Consider the following 16,636-nt stretch of genomic DNA (forward strand, 5'->3'; position numbering starts at 1 on the left):
CCATAACCCACTTTCAGATACACGGACGAGTTCAGCGTTCCCGAGGACCTAATGGGATTGGCCATCGGTACCCACGGCGCCAACATCCAGCAAGCTCGCAAAGTTCCAGGAGTCACTAATATTGAATTGGAAGAGGTGTCTTGCACCTTCAAAATCTGTGGGGAGGTAAGTACTCATGTTTAACTTTTATGAGCCTAATAATGCATATGTTTCAAAAGGCCATGCATTTAGAATTCAATTCAATGCTTAGAATTCAAATTTAGTCATTAAGTTTGGCGTAATTAAACGAAAAAAAACGAATAAGACATTGTATTGTTTTAAATTATATTAATTGAAGTAAAATAAATAAAAAATAGAATAATAAAGATGAAAATTTAAATCATAAAAATCTAAGCAATGTAGCGAAAGATGGGAGGCGATGTGTAAATGAATGCTGTCAGAATAAGAGAAAATAAAATGTAAAAATTATTATATAAGTCCTGCCCCTAAAATAAAATAGGGAAACGGGAGATCCCTAATAGTGGAGGCCAATAAAACAAAAAAAAGTACGCAAAACATTTGATAATTAATTTAACCCCTTGCAAGGAGTATTAATTAATTTTTAACTGTTTGTCCCATGAATATATAGTTAGTGTAGCGTTAAAGTATTCCATCACCAGTGACCATCAGCTCTAATGAACTGTCCCTGCAGACTGTTTTGGCTGCGAGTATTGAGAGTTCATACCAGTATTTCCCAATGTAGAGCGTAAGCCCCACGGGAGGGCGATTTGATTGTTATGAGGGACAATTCAAAAATTTACTCGATTTTACCCTCCTTCGCTTTAATATGCATATTACATAGGGGGACGTGAATATTTTAGAAAGCCTTAACCTTCTTACTGCCAAGCTGTTTTGGCCATGACTTCCCCAGGTGCCAAATGGAAATATCAAGTGTAGGCTTTCCTTATGTGAAAATTTGGGATCTTTACATTCTATCAATGAATATAACACATTATGTATATTATTATGTACTGAGACCGCCGGCGACCTTCATGGCACTTAAAGGTAACAGAGTACTCGGTGTGCCATGAGGTCGCCGGCGGGTCACGTTTTTGTAACACAGAAAACACGATAGGTTTTCAAAGCCAGCTTTGAAATATTAATAAATTGTGAATTCAATACAAATAAAGGTTTCTATATACATATTCTAATGTAAATTTTATATAAAAAGAGAGGCCGCCCGCGGTCTCAGTGGCGCCCATGGTAACCGCTTCTAAAACATGCTGCAAATCGTATACCATCCCGTGATCCAGTTGCTAGGTGCCTAATGAAGCTAATAATTACCGGAGGGTCGGAAAAAAATAATATTCCTTAGATGTACAGATGGAAAATTGTGAGGTAGCCGGCGGTCCTCACGGCACCTATTGTTGGGTATCGTGAGGTAGCCGGCGGTCCTCACGGCACCTATTGTTGGGTATCGTGAGGTAGCCGGCGGTCCTCGTGGCACTTAAAAGGTTAAACACTGGCTTATAAGGCTTAACCAATTTAAACTAGTAACTACTTACTTAATCTTGTTGAGAAACCAATGATGTTTAGAGTACATGGTAAATGTGATTGTAACAATGATTGCTTTTATATATATTAATGTATATTTGTGTTTGTCAGTCGTCAGAGGCGGTGCGGCGCGCGCGCTCGCTGTTGGAGTACGCGGAGGAGTCCATCATGGTGCCGCGTGGGCTGGTCGGCAAGGTGATCGGCAAGAATGGAAAGGTCATACAGGAGATCGTCGACAAGAGCGGCGTCGTCAGGGTACGTGTAAACACGAGCACCTTCACAAACACATGCCTTTCAAAAACATGTATATTTTTTTAAAATTCCACTTATTACACATTACAATTTCGAGTAATTAGTTTTTCACATATGTTTTTATATTAACACTTTGCCGTCCGTACCTTCGTAAAAATTTATTCGCTTGACGCCGGCAGCGCTAATTCGGATTACTTGGACAAGTCAGCTGTTTTTGACATTATCGGGAAATTATGAATTGTAAAGTTTTAATCGACTCATCGCCAGTTCTCATGCGTTCTCAACCCTGTTCCCTTACTTTCATGAAATTTCGAATTTACGTAAATAAATACAAAATTTATTTCTATTCTCTTTGTTATTAAGAATTTTTCTTTCATATGGTATGAAGCAAAACACTAAGATGCAACTTCGAATTGGCCTTGTAAATATTTCAATATCTACCGACGATTCTGCTCCACTTTCACTTTTTTTCATCTCCAATGTCTGCTTCCGAATCGGCCAAATCGTCCGGAACGTCGGACAAGACGTCCGCGCATTCATCATAAATAATCGAGTCATCTATTTTGTCTGCCATGATAAAAGGGCACAAGTACTTATAAAAACCAAAAACTTTTTGACGTGTGTAACTTATTGTTACCTAAACAAAACACCAACAAAACTCACCAATATTTAGCCACTTCCGCACATGCAGTGGTAGTCGTGCAACAAAGTGCAGCGCCCGCCAGCCCGCTGATTAAAGCGTATGCGGCAAACAATGCGAATCACGCAACCGTCACCGCCAAATTACTTAACACGTGTTTCACCCCTCCACGGGGCCTCTTCAGAAGTTATGTTACACCGATTAGTGCCAAACGGAAGTGTCTGAATATTGGTTCTTTTCTTACTTAGGATGGACTTCCGCAAGGAAACGGCTGATTCCATTAAATACCAACAGAACTCAGCAATACTGTTTATACTATTTTTCATGCTTTTTCCATCAGAAAATGTACACCATAAGCATTATTATTGTCATTCAACCATCACCTCTCATACTTCTCCGTAATGGGCAAGATGCTGTCAACACTAAACATATGACATCAATTATCAGTAATATATATGAGATATAGGTTTTTAAAACGACATGACATTGTGAAAGAGGGGATACAATATTCCACGTGCTTGCTGTGCGGATACCGAGTCCACCATTGTGTGTGTGGTCACAAATTCGTTTCACACTGCAGTACACATACATCCAAATACTATTTTACGGTTAAGAATGTTCACCAATAAGACTGTTTAAGGGACAAGAATTTTTAGCGGCTTAAAGTTGTCACCATCTAAGATGTAGAACAAAATTAATACAATAAGCAAGCCAATTAAGAGGTTTTAAATTCACTGATATTTATAGTAGTTTCGAATTATTTTTCTTCCTTTCAGCATATGCCATCTGTAAGGTATAGGCCTCCCCAAAAGATCGCCACGACGACCGTTCCTCCGCTGCCGGCATCCAGTGACTCTGCGACCTTAACTATGACGTCACTCCAGCTATTGTGGGCCTACCCGTGTTTACGCATTTTATGTTCAAGTTAAAAAAAAGTTTATCAAGTAAAATAATTTAGTACTAAAACCAAAGTGATTTGTTATATAGTAATACCCCGCTTTACGCGAGGGATACCTTCCAAAAAAAAATCGCGTTAACTGAAATTCGCGTATAACGAGGTTTATGATTAAACATAGTCAAAAATTATTACAAAAAAATACAAATCATTTTAATCAATCACTTTAATTCTAGGAACACTTTATGCAATACATACTCTTATTTTTTACGGGAAAATGCATCTATTGTCTTTTGGGTAACGTTTTGTTTACGTTCTTGTAAAATACGTTCATAACACCCAACACTGTTTTTAATTGTTTGACAGATGGTCAAGACACCACAGAGAAGTTGATGACTACATTATATTTATACGCACTCTTTCGCGTAATTCGAGGCATTTGAGTGCGAAATTTGCAATCCGCGTTATAGTGAAACCGCGTATAACGGGGTCGCGTAAAGCGGGGTATTACTGTATTTAATTTTTTAGTTTTGTAACACTGATGCACAGGTTATGTGCAAAGGAATTCTTTAAGACATAATGTAGTTTTAATTAATGATATGAGTAATAATAAGTGATGTGATTTCAGGTGAAAGTGGAGGGCGACAACGAGCCGCAGCCGTCGGCGCCGCGCGAGGAGGGCATGATGTCGTTCGTGTTCGTGGGCACGCGCGAGAACATCGCCAACGCGAAGGTGCTCGTGGAGTACCACGTCGCGCACCTCAAGGTAACGTACTGCCCTAGCCAAGGTACCCTCTTTAGACCATTGCGACCAAGTCACACCATGAAATGTCTGTTTAAGGCAATCAAGAACCCAGTGTTCAAGTCCATATCTAAACCAAACCAAGGGCCCCGCTCCCCCCATTGCAGTGCATTTGTCACTTTATGTAGCATCCACATATGTCTGCCTGTGGATGATCCCCAAAGTGCCTACACAAGCGTGTATTAAAGACTTGACACATTTGAAACACAAAAAATCCTTCAAAATGGTTTGGTCTGAGCCAAATGATATTCCAACATCAGCAAGGTCTCTAATTGTCAAGTCTTGATGACTTTCAAGCGCCAAATCATTAATTTTTTGTATGTAGCCCATTTAGTTTTAAATGACGATTTCACCTTTTTGACCACAGTATATTAATTAAAAAACTTAATTATAATTCAACTTTATCTAGCAAATAACTCAATTCTTTTCGGAACTTTCACAGCGGTGTACCAAAAACTTTGAGTTTTTATAGAATTAACTGTACACAAATGGTTTAATTGTCACGTTTCCTCTTTGAGCAGGAGGTGGAGCAGTTGCGCGCAGAGAAGTTGGAGATCGACCAGCAGCTGCGTGTAGTGCTTGGCGGCAGCGGCACGTCTTTCCCTGCGCCCCGCGGCGCTCCCGCCACACGCGCGCGACGCCTTCGCCCCCCGCCATCACGCTATCCACCTGGTCAGTGCACCCTCTCTAGAAGTTGAGTTTCCTATGAAAGCTTGAGTTTTGCTTTTACGCTTGTATAATGAACATGAAATAAAATCATTATTTTAATAGAAGACACAAGGGTTAAATAATTTTCTACCATGTGAAGGACTTGCTTTATCGTTACTAGCATTATTTGTTGTTAGGCGCTGTGAATTTTTCTAGTGGAATAATCTCTTCCAGAATTACAAATATATTAGGGGGACCGGAAAGTAACATCGTTTCTGTCTGACATATTTTACGGGAAAACCGCTTGATTTTTACCAATTCGGAATTGAAAATTTGCATACTAGATGGCAAAAAATTTTGATAATGAAGGTTAATATATTGTGGATTAGACATAAAAACTTGTTAAAAAGGTACTCGTGCGAATTTAACTTAAGAAAGCGACATTACTTTCCGGTCCCTCTAATATTTATTTATGTTCATAAGAAAAGCTCTACATGTTTGCTGGCTTGCTACCTAATATTGAAGAGGTTTGTGATTGTACTTTTATTGATACTATATGATACTGTATGTAATTCACATTTTGTGCATTAATTATAATAATATTGTCACTGCTCAAAGTTCCAAGGTGGCACCATTTTCTGCATACCATAACACCCATACTGTTACTGTCATCCCCCATAAATATTTTTGCTATAGGCTACACTAACTAATTATCCAACTCTTTGCACTCGTGGCCGCTTCCGGATCTACTAGCAACTCTAGACGTTTTTTAGCGCTTTTCGTGACTTTTCTACTGCTAACATAAAATGCTTACACATGCATAGTAACATACATAACTTTTATATTTTAATACTTAATGTATCTTTACATGTTTACAAGGATAATTTGTTTAACATTATTCCTTGTAATTTTGTTTTGTGTGATATTTTATGCAACAATTGCCAAGATGCATGCTTATCGGGACAAGTATCACAATAGTACGTTGTTTGATTGATTTTGCCAGGTGTAATTCGTTATCACGATTCATGGTGATGGGGATCAAAAAGTTTAACTTTTCTAGACTCTGCAACGGCTGTCAGGTTCGATCTGAAACAAAAATGGAGTCTAGTTCATGGCTGCGTACTAATTTTAGATAAGAAAGTTTTATCTCCATTTGAAGGGATATCATTTTACACTTCATAAGATTATACAAAGAGAGAGTAGGAACACGCGTCGAAGGAACTAAACGTAAACAAATATCGCATACAAAGTGGTGAGTGAGACTCACCTCTCGAGTGCAAAGAGTTAATAATATCTCTTGTGAGTGAGATTTCATGAAATTCATTTGGACCTGACCTGTCCATCAAAGTTAAAGCCTCTATGGATACATGTTGAAGTCTCTTATATATACTGTATTATTCTAACAAATGTTTCAATAATTATACATTTGCCTATGGTCATATCTATAACACTTAAGGTTGAACAAAAAGTGTAAATGAATAAATAAATTTTAATATTTTACATTTTTATTTATTGATATTATGTATTTTATTATAGGAGGCAGAAGGACAACGCCCGAGCTAGGCGAGGAGCGCGGCGATAGCGGGGGCGCCTACCGGGGCCGAACACGCCCCCCGCGGCCCAACAGGTACGCCCCCTTTTGCCTTACAGACTTGGGACACTACACTGGGCAATCGAAATCACATTTGATCAAACAGGAATGTCAGCCATTAGAAGCCCATTGCAATTGGCCACCAACGATCACCGCAACATACGTTTTTACTGGATCATGTATGAGGCCAAGGTGCAAGAACTTGAACTTTTTGATTGCTTCAATGAATCCTTCATGAATTGACAAAACACAAGAGGGGACTTTGACTTTGGTTTTCACTCTATTTCAGAATTCAGTTTAAGTTAATGCTGTTAGTCCAGTGGCTTTTATGGCTTCATCGGAGCAGAGTTTAAGGAACGGACTGGTCCGTGAACCTCCGTCAAAGATGGCAATGATAACCGGTCTTGTGCTGTCCGGATTCGGCGACTTCCCTCGATCTTTATTATGTCGTCGATTCAACTAGTGCGAGCCTACCCCTTCTGCCTCCATCAGCTCCTGGTGGCAACACGAGAACCTTCAGGTTCAAATACCTGTCAGTTTCACGAGTAATGTGCCTTACCCATTACCACTTCAGACTAGCAATTCTTTGAGCTACTTCAATGACCTTGGTCCTCCTGCGGTTCTCTTTAATTCTGATACAATTTTGCAGCAGAGCTCCAAACATATCCCATGCAATTGAATTCCGGGTGACTCTGAGTCTTCATATATAAGCCCTATAGAAAGCAATAATCTCTCTTGTAAATGGTGTGATTCTATTGGTTCTGAACAAATATCCCTCGCTAAGCGTCCTCTGACGTTTCTAGTTGAAAAAGCTTTACATACCTGTCCATTAGGAATTTCATTGTTGTTTTACTTATCACTGTTTGTACGCGCAGATCGAGTGAGCGACGCGGCGAGGAGCGTCGCGTGCCGCTAGAGAACGGGCGCGCACACCCACGCCCGCCACGCGACACGCGCGACCAACGCGAGCCACGCGAGCCACGTGAACCACGCGAGCCACGGGAGCCGCGCGAGCCACGCGAACAGCGAGACGCTGTGAGTAAACACTTATTATAAAAATCGCTTTGCATCTAGTGCAGTGTACATACATAGGTTGGGAAATACTGGCACTCCCATGGAAGACCACAAGCTCAGTTGTAAATAACTCCAGGGATATTTATTTACAAAGTCTCCAACTTAAATGAAGACTGTCGTATGTAGAAAAACTTTGTTGACTATCCTAATCTAGTAATATATAGATTGTAATGGTTCTAGCTGAGATTTTTTATAGAGTTGTCAAAGTTACTTCAATAAAGATACATGCCATTGATGTACGGCAGTGGCGTAGCTAGGGGGTGGCGAGCGGGGCGGCCGCACCAGGCACCACAAGCAGGGGGGGCACCAAAGTTGAAAATAATTTTTTTGAACTATTTTTTTTTAATGATGAATAATGAAATGTTAAAAGAAAAATGATAACCATTATTTAGAGTAAATAACATAAAAAGAATATCGAATGTTACTATTTTTGTGCAAAAAAAGTTGTTAAATAATATGAACATTAAAAAAAAGTAAATGGTTACAAAAATATAATATACACAGTGTTTAATAAACCTTTCATTCGCAAAACACATAGTGTTTTTTAAAAGGGCCCTAAATCACAAAAACACATGTGTCTGTGTTTCGAACTGGTCAACACTATTGATTTTGAAAATGTGATTAATGACTTTGCAGGCCAAAAAGCGAGGAATGTTCGTTTTTAAATTTTCACAATAAATTTTATTAAAATCTAGTGTTATTTTATATATATTTTGAACCAAAAAAAATATATATTAACTACATTCTGTTCAGAATTTTGAAATTATTTATACTCGGGGGGGGGGGGCACCAAGCCCCAAATACCATAGCTACGCCACTGCATAAGGAATTATATTTCTGTGGAATTCCCCTTTTCGACGCGCCCCTAACGATGATGTAATATAGCTGCAACCAACAGTGTATTGGAACCAAAGTGCAAATATTGAAGTGAGTGGTCTGTGTTCGATTCAGAGCGGTCGGAGGCGTGAGGGGCGTGAAGTGCGCGAGGATCGGCGGCGGGCCGGAGAGAACGACAGCTCGCTGCTCGACAGCCAGGAGGCCTCCAGCGCTGACCGAGGTACGAACACGTTCACGCATCTCAAATTATAATATGCAACATTGCACGTAAACAAAACTTACACAATGTCAAACCAATACCAGCATACTCCTTATATATAACATTACTAGCTGACCCCGCAAACGTTGTTTTGCAAAAAAATTAAAGTTTTTAATTAACAAATTAAAGATAAGGATTGATCGTAGAGGGGTGAAAATTTAGGTTTGTATGTATTTTTGTATGCTGTATCATAATAAAATAAAAACCAAAAAAATTGTATAAAAAATTAAAAATTAAATTTAGGGGTGGACCACCCTTATCACTTAGGGGTATGGAAAATAGATAGTAGCCGATTCTCAGACATACTGAATACGCATGTAAAATTTGGTAAAAATCGGTCAAGCCGTTTCGGAGGAGTTCAAGTTCGAACACCGTGACACGAGAATTTTATATATTAGATTATTGTTTGCTCCGCTGAACCAATTTGAAGTATAAAAGTCGGTTACATGACCTTAGATCAGATGTTTTCGAACTATAATATGTGATAGATCACTTACAAAATTTAGCTGGTTCCGCTCCATTCAGCATTGTTTTTTGTTTACATATTACCATTATATTCTAAATTTGTTTTTTTTTTCTTTGTTTCTGCAATGTGGTGATCTGCGATATAAAATCAGCCTTTCTGCGGGGCCAGTGATAATTTTCGATTTGAGATATTAGAAGGAAATTATGAGTTTCAGAGATTTGCTCTAGTCTCATGTCCAGTGTTGACACACTGTGCTATTTCAGTCGGGAATGTGTGGAGCCTTTGCCCTAAATCTTTTATGCCAGTTTGTTTATATGTATTAACATTCTCATATCCTGTTTCACGGTAGGGATCTTTATGTCCTCATATAAAAACTTGTTTCTCCCATAGCTGGGTAAATTTAACATGACTCAGTGTTTTGAGTCAGAAATCTCTCCCCAAAGCTGGAATAATTTCTAAATACACAACAATGTAAAGATCATATGCATATATATTGTAGCTGTTTTAAGTGAACTACACAAGTTATATTTAGTACTTTTGTACTTTTGAACAAGCATTTTTTGTGCTTTGTGTGCCTCTTGTAATAAATATGAAATAATAGTTTTGAATCTAAGTTTTTACAAGTAATTGTTGCTTTGCTGCCTAAAAAATGTCTATGTTAACCTGTCAACTGCATATGGACTTATCTGTCTGAACTCCCTAGGTGTGTATGGGTCAGATTTGTCCAAAATAAAGAAGGCTACATTATATCAAATCACCTTAAAAATACAGTTTGAAATCACTTTCTCTGGATGTATTACAGCATACCACAGGACCATAAACAATATTACATTTATCATTTAAAAAAATTCACTCCCTAAACTGAGAGACATGTTGCGGCAAACGAAGGGTTAATAGGTGAAGTCCAGTCAAAATTTTAGGTCTTTACTAATGAAGTTAAGACTAAGTTTTGTGAACCCCTATAATAACTCCATGTCAAAGTAGAACCCGGTTAAGCCAATAGAACCACTTTAGGCACTAAATCAAGCTTTATGCATTACATATGGTTTTTCTAGTACAGTTTCATCTAACTGGGCTCACAGATCTAGAGACCTTAAATATATATTACGAATAAATAAAATATACAAGTTGTTTTGATTAAATATCAGCAGGTACTGGTTTGACAAGGACATTGATATATATATACTCATGCAACAACTAGCACATTTGATTGCCTTCGTAACTAATCAAATTACGTATTAAGAAAATACAAAAAAATCACAATAATTCTACTACCTACAAAAGCATGCTTACATATAAAGATATTTATATATAAATATAATAAGGATTATATTTATTTGAATGTGATAAAAAGACAGTTGTGTAGTGTCAAAAAAGTCAAGTATAGCTTCAATAACAATTATATTAATTTATTTATCTGAAAATATGTAATGTATCAGATATGTGTAGACTTAGTGGTTCTTTTTATGACCTAGACCATAATCCACCATATAGGCCCAGAATGAGTTACTAGCATATGTACTGGTTTTTAGACAGACTATTAGTTTTGGTTCAAGCCTAGTCACTTTATATTATGTAATAGATTCTAATTAATATATCAACTGTAACTGTGTTTAAATGATTCTTTACTTGTGTGTGTGATTCTTTGATAACCACTCTGGGTTTATGTTGGTGATGGTGGTAAGCAAGCAAACTTCTGTTTAAGTTCGAAGCGAAATGATCTTTTTTCATCTTTTTGCTTGTACTATATTCATCAGAATAGGTTACAAAAAAACTAACAACTCTTCTCATTGGTTATTAATAATGTAAGAATGGGTATACATTGTTTTAATAATAATTATGCCATGCAGTAGTGTATCATATCAGTTAACATGAATACGTTTTGATGAAACGGGCAAGCTTTAGCTGAATATGTTAATAAAAAACAATTTGAAGATGTTCACTGCCGAACAAAGCCTCCCAAAAGGTTTTCAATAACACTTGTTGGACGTGACTTGCAATAATTGAGGAATACTGTACAACAATTCTTTTTGATAATTTATTAAGCAGTGAATAACATAAATTATACAGGATCAATACAGGCATTCCAATAATGGAAGTGTACTCGATAGTAATGTTTTAAAATTTAAATGTCAAGTAGAAAAATTCTATGGTTTTACTTATAAGTCAATGGGTATCCATGTATCTGGTTTGATCTCATATAGAAATCTCGAACGTAAGATGTACAAGATTGACAGATGACCTTGTTAATGTCCTCGGAAGATGCTGTAGGCTGCACTGGATGCAAATCTCCAACCGGTTTATTGAATAACAAGCAAGTTTAGACATTAGATGTCCACCGCTGAACTTATGTCCACACCCGTATTCAAAAACAAAGGTCGGTTTGCGAATTGGAGGAGAAGGGTTTTTTGGTTTTGGTTTAATCTCCTATCATTTTTTGCGACAGATATGTTTTAAAAATTAAATATCAATTAGAAAAATTGTATCAAACACGCTGTGGAGGCCAAAAATTGATTGACCATAACAAAAAAACTTTAAAATATTATGACGAGTTTAAAGAAGTGGCCATATGTAAACTTCATCATGGTTCATAGCAAAATTCAGTTAAAATAAAAGCAATATTACCTCTGTCTGGTGAATATATTACACTATATAGAAACTATTTGATAATATCTATATGTATTTCTTGTTGTCTTTTCTACCAAACAACTTGTGTCGAGAGATTAGGAACATATTTCACAAAATTTCGCATCGAGTTTAACCTTAGTATATACTATGTATTTATTTGACTTGTATATGTTAAATTAAGTTGCTTTGCAAGTATTATAAAGTTTTAGTATGTGGGTTCTAAAGTTTCGTTTGCCTTTTTCTAATGCATACTTTATTTCTTATTTCTGCATACAAAATTACTTTATCGCTTCTTACAGTATGTGAATGAATTGACTTTATGTTGATATATATGTTAGCGATGAAGTGCAGTGTACTTCCAATAGAACATTAAGGTGTGTGTAAAGAGCGTGTGAGGGAGAGGGTGTGGGAGTGTCGTAGAGGTGGGAGGGATGGGGGGGGGAGTAGAATGCGGCGGTGTCAGCGGCAGCGTGTGTGTTGTAGAGTCGGCGTCGGAGGAGGAGGCCCGCGCGGACGGAGGCACGAGGCGGCGCCGGCGCCGCCGCACAGGTACCCTCTCGCTCGCACGCACATGCTAACACGCATCTACACGCCCATAAACATCTAAGCACAAATCTTCTCGGATTGCAAATGTACATACACACTCACATATATGTACGTGCAAATTTATATATATATATATGCACGTGCACACTCACATTAACCTTACAAATGTATCAGTAGTAATTATTAATATCACCATTGCACACATACGATAAAACAACTTTCTATGTACTACCTACTCTACACTTGTAGCTAAAAATTTATACTATGAGGAGTATTGACAATTTTTTTTAAAAGTGCTTAACAGCTTTGCTGATGTCACCACCAACACTAAATTCTGTTTGTAATCAGAACACAGTTTCAGAGAATCTCATGTTCGAATAACAGCCTAACATAATGCAGCAAGATAAGATCCCAATGTTTTAGTGGCTGACATCTAGCTGTATCACTGGTGCCGCCTACTCTATACACCCACCGACACCACTTGCAAATATTTGATTACCCTCAAAAAATTATTTTCACATTGGACTAGATTTAATATAGCATGCTATTATTAAGGGCTTTAGTATCTTATAATGTAGTATATTGTAGTTTTAGTTACTGTAGATGATGCATGAATATGAACAGACTTGTAGTTTTATGACATAAAATTTTATTTATTTAATGGGATTCTTCACAGCGCTGGTAGATCTGGGAGATAGTGACACAAACAACACAAAACCAATAGTATAAGTGTGTGTGTATTGATTATATTTAACCAATAAAATAACAATATTGTCAGCCAATCGCAAGGCGATAAATATTGTAGAGCGCTGTCCCTTTCACACAACAAAAATGACTGATGTATTGTAGCTTCTAAAAATATTTAGGTTTAATTAATGGTGTTGTCATTATCATAATAGAAATTGCTACAGTGCTTATCTCTTCTTCTTTTACTTGTAGGCAAAGGGCATGTAAATGATGCTGCCACTGTATTTTTTTTATTTAAAAAAATATTTATTCTTTGTAATGTTTTACTAAGCACATTCAAAAAGTGAATAATAAATATGATGTGGGTATAATTTATATATAATATTATTGATATAAATTTCCTTTCTATACTAGTGACAGGTTTGGAATGTTGATTGTATCAAGTAAATAGTAAGGGGAGTTTACGACGATGAGGTTGAAATGAAACACAATTGTACACACGTCACTTAAAAGTTCGTTAATATTTTATTAATTATTAAAAAGGTTTTTATTTAAAACTTTTAGGAAATATACACGTGTATGTACTTTAATTCTATAAATAGCGGCTAATGTTACAAAGTTAGTGGTGTTATGTCACTAGAAGTAACGTTTGTATACAAATGGTCGTGTTAGATCCTATGGATACATCGGCCCGTTGCAAAGCATAGGTCTAACCTAAACATTGCAATGTTCGTATCCAGGAATTTTTCGCAACTTTGAATATGTCGTCGGTCTACCTAGTGGGAGGGGGGGGGGGTCTACACACGCCGCGTCTATATGGTAAAAAGCTTTGGACATGGTCGTCAACATAGCTCTTTGAATGATGACCTTATAAGGCTTCACTACAAGCGGCCACGTTTAAATATATTTGTTTACTGTCTGCAGGCGGTGGTGGATGGAAGAACGGCGTAAGCGGAGGAGCAGGCGCGGGCGGTGGCCCGGCGGCGGGAGGCGCGCCGGCGGCTGCGGCCGCGGGGGCGCCGGCGGCGGGGCCGGGGGGCGCGGCGGGCGGAGGCGAGGGCGACAAGCGCACCAACAAGCGCCGCTCGCCGCTCGCCAAGCCCAAGCCCGAGCCGCTGCTCAACGGCACCGCGTAGACCCGCCCCCGGCACCGGCGCGCACCCGCGGCGCGGCCCCGGGGGCGCGCGGCGTGCGGGGCGTGCGGGACGCGGCGGGCCCCGCGCGGAGCGTCCGCTCGGAGCCGGAGATGATGTAACGTTGTCGAGGCGGCGCGCGCGCGGGCCGCGTGACTGGAACTCACCGCCCCGCCCCGCCCGCCGCGACCCACTCGTATTATGCTTTTGTAAGAGATTCCTCATTTGTATTCCCGATTATTCGATTGAAAATTAATCTCGTGTACGTCGCTACCCCCGGCGGGATGCAGCAGGGGCGGCCGACGTGTCTGTACATATATACTATGAGTTGTATTTGTTGTCGCCGGCGGAGTGGCCGGCGCCGCGCACGGACGCGACTCGCGGATGTCCGTTTACATTGGGTAAATGCGCTACTCGTACTCTCGTACAGCGGGACGTCCACACGCAACACCTCGGGGGTGCTCTACTGTGACACTCGGAACTTCGTAAACTCAAGGTGACTCGACCAGGTGATCGACGACAATACCTATTCTGTCCTCGCCAAAAAGGCCAAACTCCCAATTTAGAGTATTATACCTTATAGACTAGAGGGCGCCGCTGCCCGCGGTATCTACGCAGAGATCCACAGCTGCAGGCGGGCCGTGAGACGCATTATTGCCGGGACTTCACTAGAATATTTACAGGTTCAGATACGCTTTCAGCTAAGTCACGTGACGTTTAGATACGAATTGTGTAAATGCAGCTTGTGAAACCTGATATGTCGACTGTACCTTAATACGGATCTTTGGCATTTTTCATTAACATGTTTATTTTGTAATAAATTAACATTTTAATACAAAACGACGCCTTCTCATTTGCAACAACCCAACGACAAACACTGCAACATAGTCATATGTATGTTGATTGAAATGTAATAATTTAAATTATATATAAAGCCTTTTTCAGTATTCTTCATTTGAACCCTTTCCGATTTGACAGCTTAACGCTTTACTTACAGAACAAAACAACAAAGATTATATGAATTATCAAAACTGTACTCTTAGAGATAAATCCACATCGTTCATGATGATAGACTATAATTTTAGGCCAAAAATATTAGCACAGAACTTAAATATGAATTGACATCGTTCTGAAATCAAGAAAAAAATCGATAGATGATACAATTGTGCCAAAATATATCCATCAATATGGTACTTAAAGATAAATTCACATCGTTTTGAAGTTAATAACTTGTGAAACTAAATAATTTTGGCGTTAAAATATATCAATACAGTATCTTTCTTTTCATTGGAAAAAAAATTATAAAATTCATATACCGATTTAAAATATATGTTTACAGAAAATATAACTTCTAATGGTCACTGTTTGTGACAGTAAAAACTAAATGATAGACAAAATTGTCAAAATTTCATTACACATTTGACAATATGATATTCATATGCACATTGATCTAAGTGTTGCCAAACTAAAAAGCACTTAATGAAGAAAATTTTTTTATACTAGTAACACATTCTTTTTGCGGGTAGACTTCTAATTTACCTAATAATAAATCTATATAAGAACTTCATAAAATCTTTAATAATACATGCATCTAAATATCATATTGATCTCTGGCCTTTAAATATAACAAATACAATTTTATTTACTAAAGTGATTGTAACAGGGGAGGTCAATCTGTGTTTGATATATTCATTTTAGCTTCAATTTTTTGTCAAATTATTTCACATTTCGGAATACACCCAACTCTTTTTTTACATGATTATAAAATAACACGGTTCACCAATAACATACTTTTATGACACGAATTTTTTTATCTAGCAATAATACCTAATTTTTTAATTTTAATTTTGACTGCACTTACAGAAACTTCTATATAGCAACAAAATACAGTACCTTTGGTAAGAGACTTTCGGCTTCGTAGAGCACCATCTCTATCCCGAACTACTTATGTGACGTTTCGTTAGTCGTCGTATTTCGTGCGACAGAGATAACGCTCTACGAAGCCGAAATTAGCCGATTGTCTCTTTCTAAAGGTCGATTGAAAATATTTATCGCTTTGTACTGTATAATATGCTAAATACTATAATCATCGGTATATATTAGGGGGACCCGGAAATGTAGCTTTCTTAAGTTAAATTCATACGAATACATTTTTACGTAAGTTTTCACTTCTAATCTACAATATATTCACCTTCGTTATCAACAACCTTTTGCCATCTAGTATACAAATCAATGCCGGAGCGATAACAAATCAATCGGTTTTTCTGTAAAATATGTCGACAGAAACGATATAACTTTCCGGTTCCCCTAATATAAGTAAGCAAAATTGACTTGCTTTTAACAATAAATCGGTATCAAATTTATTTTAATCCCTGATTTAAATTTTATTCCTAAAAAAAGAATTGCTTTTGTTTTACAAATAGTTGTAATATAGATTACACTAATACTTGTTTTGCAAGTTATTCTGGAAAATGTTTAGACTCTTTTCAACGTATTCGATTTGTCGCATGTATTTTTTAGCACTATTTTTTGCATGATTTTGTATGGAACGAACCGTGCAAAAAAAGAGTTGGGTGTATTTATATAAAAAAATTTAACCCACTTTAGCATTTGAATTTCTAAAATTTTCTGTAATTTTCTGTCAA

At 37.8% G+C, this 16,636-nt stretch overlaps 1 protein-coding gene across 3 annotated transcripts in view; it reads left to right on the plus strand.

The window, feature by feature from the left end:
- Positions 1-14,831, plus strand: part of Fmr1 (synaptic functional regulator FMR1) — a 35,685-nt gene extending 20,854 nt beyond the window's left edge. For 2 of the 3 annotated variants that reach the window (XM_068769645.1, XM_068769652.1), the window contains exons 7-15: positions 18-165; positions 1,645-1,788; positions 3,949-4,086; positions 4,644-4,794; positions 6,307-6,397; positions 7,237-7,396; positions 8,387-8,492; positions 12,109-12,174; positions 13,783-14,831. In XM_068769645.1, the coding sequence (XP_068625746.1) occupies positions 18-165; positions 1,645-1,788; positions 3,949-4,086; positions 4,644-4,794; positions 6,307-6,397; positions 7,237-7,396; positions 8,387-8,492; positions 12,109-12,174; positions 13,783-13,994 (1,216 nt within the window). In that variant the 3' untranslated portion in view covers positions 13,995-14,831. The remainder of the gene's footprint in view (positions 1-17; positions 166-1,644; positions 1,789-3,948; positions 4,087-4,643; positions 4,795-6,306; positions 6,398-7,236; positions 7,397-8,386; positions 8,493-12,108; positions 12,175-13,782) is intronic. The other variant, XM_068769658.1, reaches the window with a different exon arrangement.
- Positions 14,832-16,636: the final 1,805 nt, after the last annotated feature.

The sequence above is a fragment of the Battus philenor genome, unplaced genomic scaffold, assembly GCF_028537555.1.
Source record: "Battus philenor isolate CCGP_79_NKW_IND1 unplaced genomic scaffold, ilBatPhil1.0.hap1 SCAF_10, whole genome shotgun sequence".
Taxonomy (NCBI): domain Eukaryota; kingdom Metazoa; phylum Arthropoda; class Insecta; order Lepidoptera; family Papilionidae; genus Battus; species Battus philenor.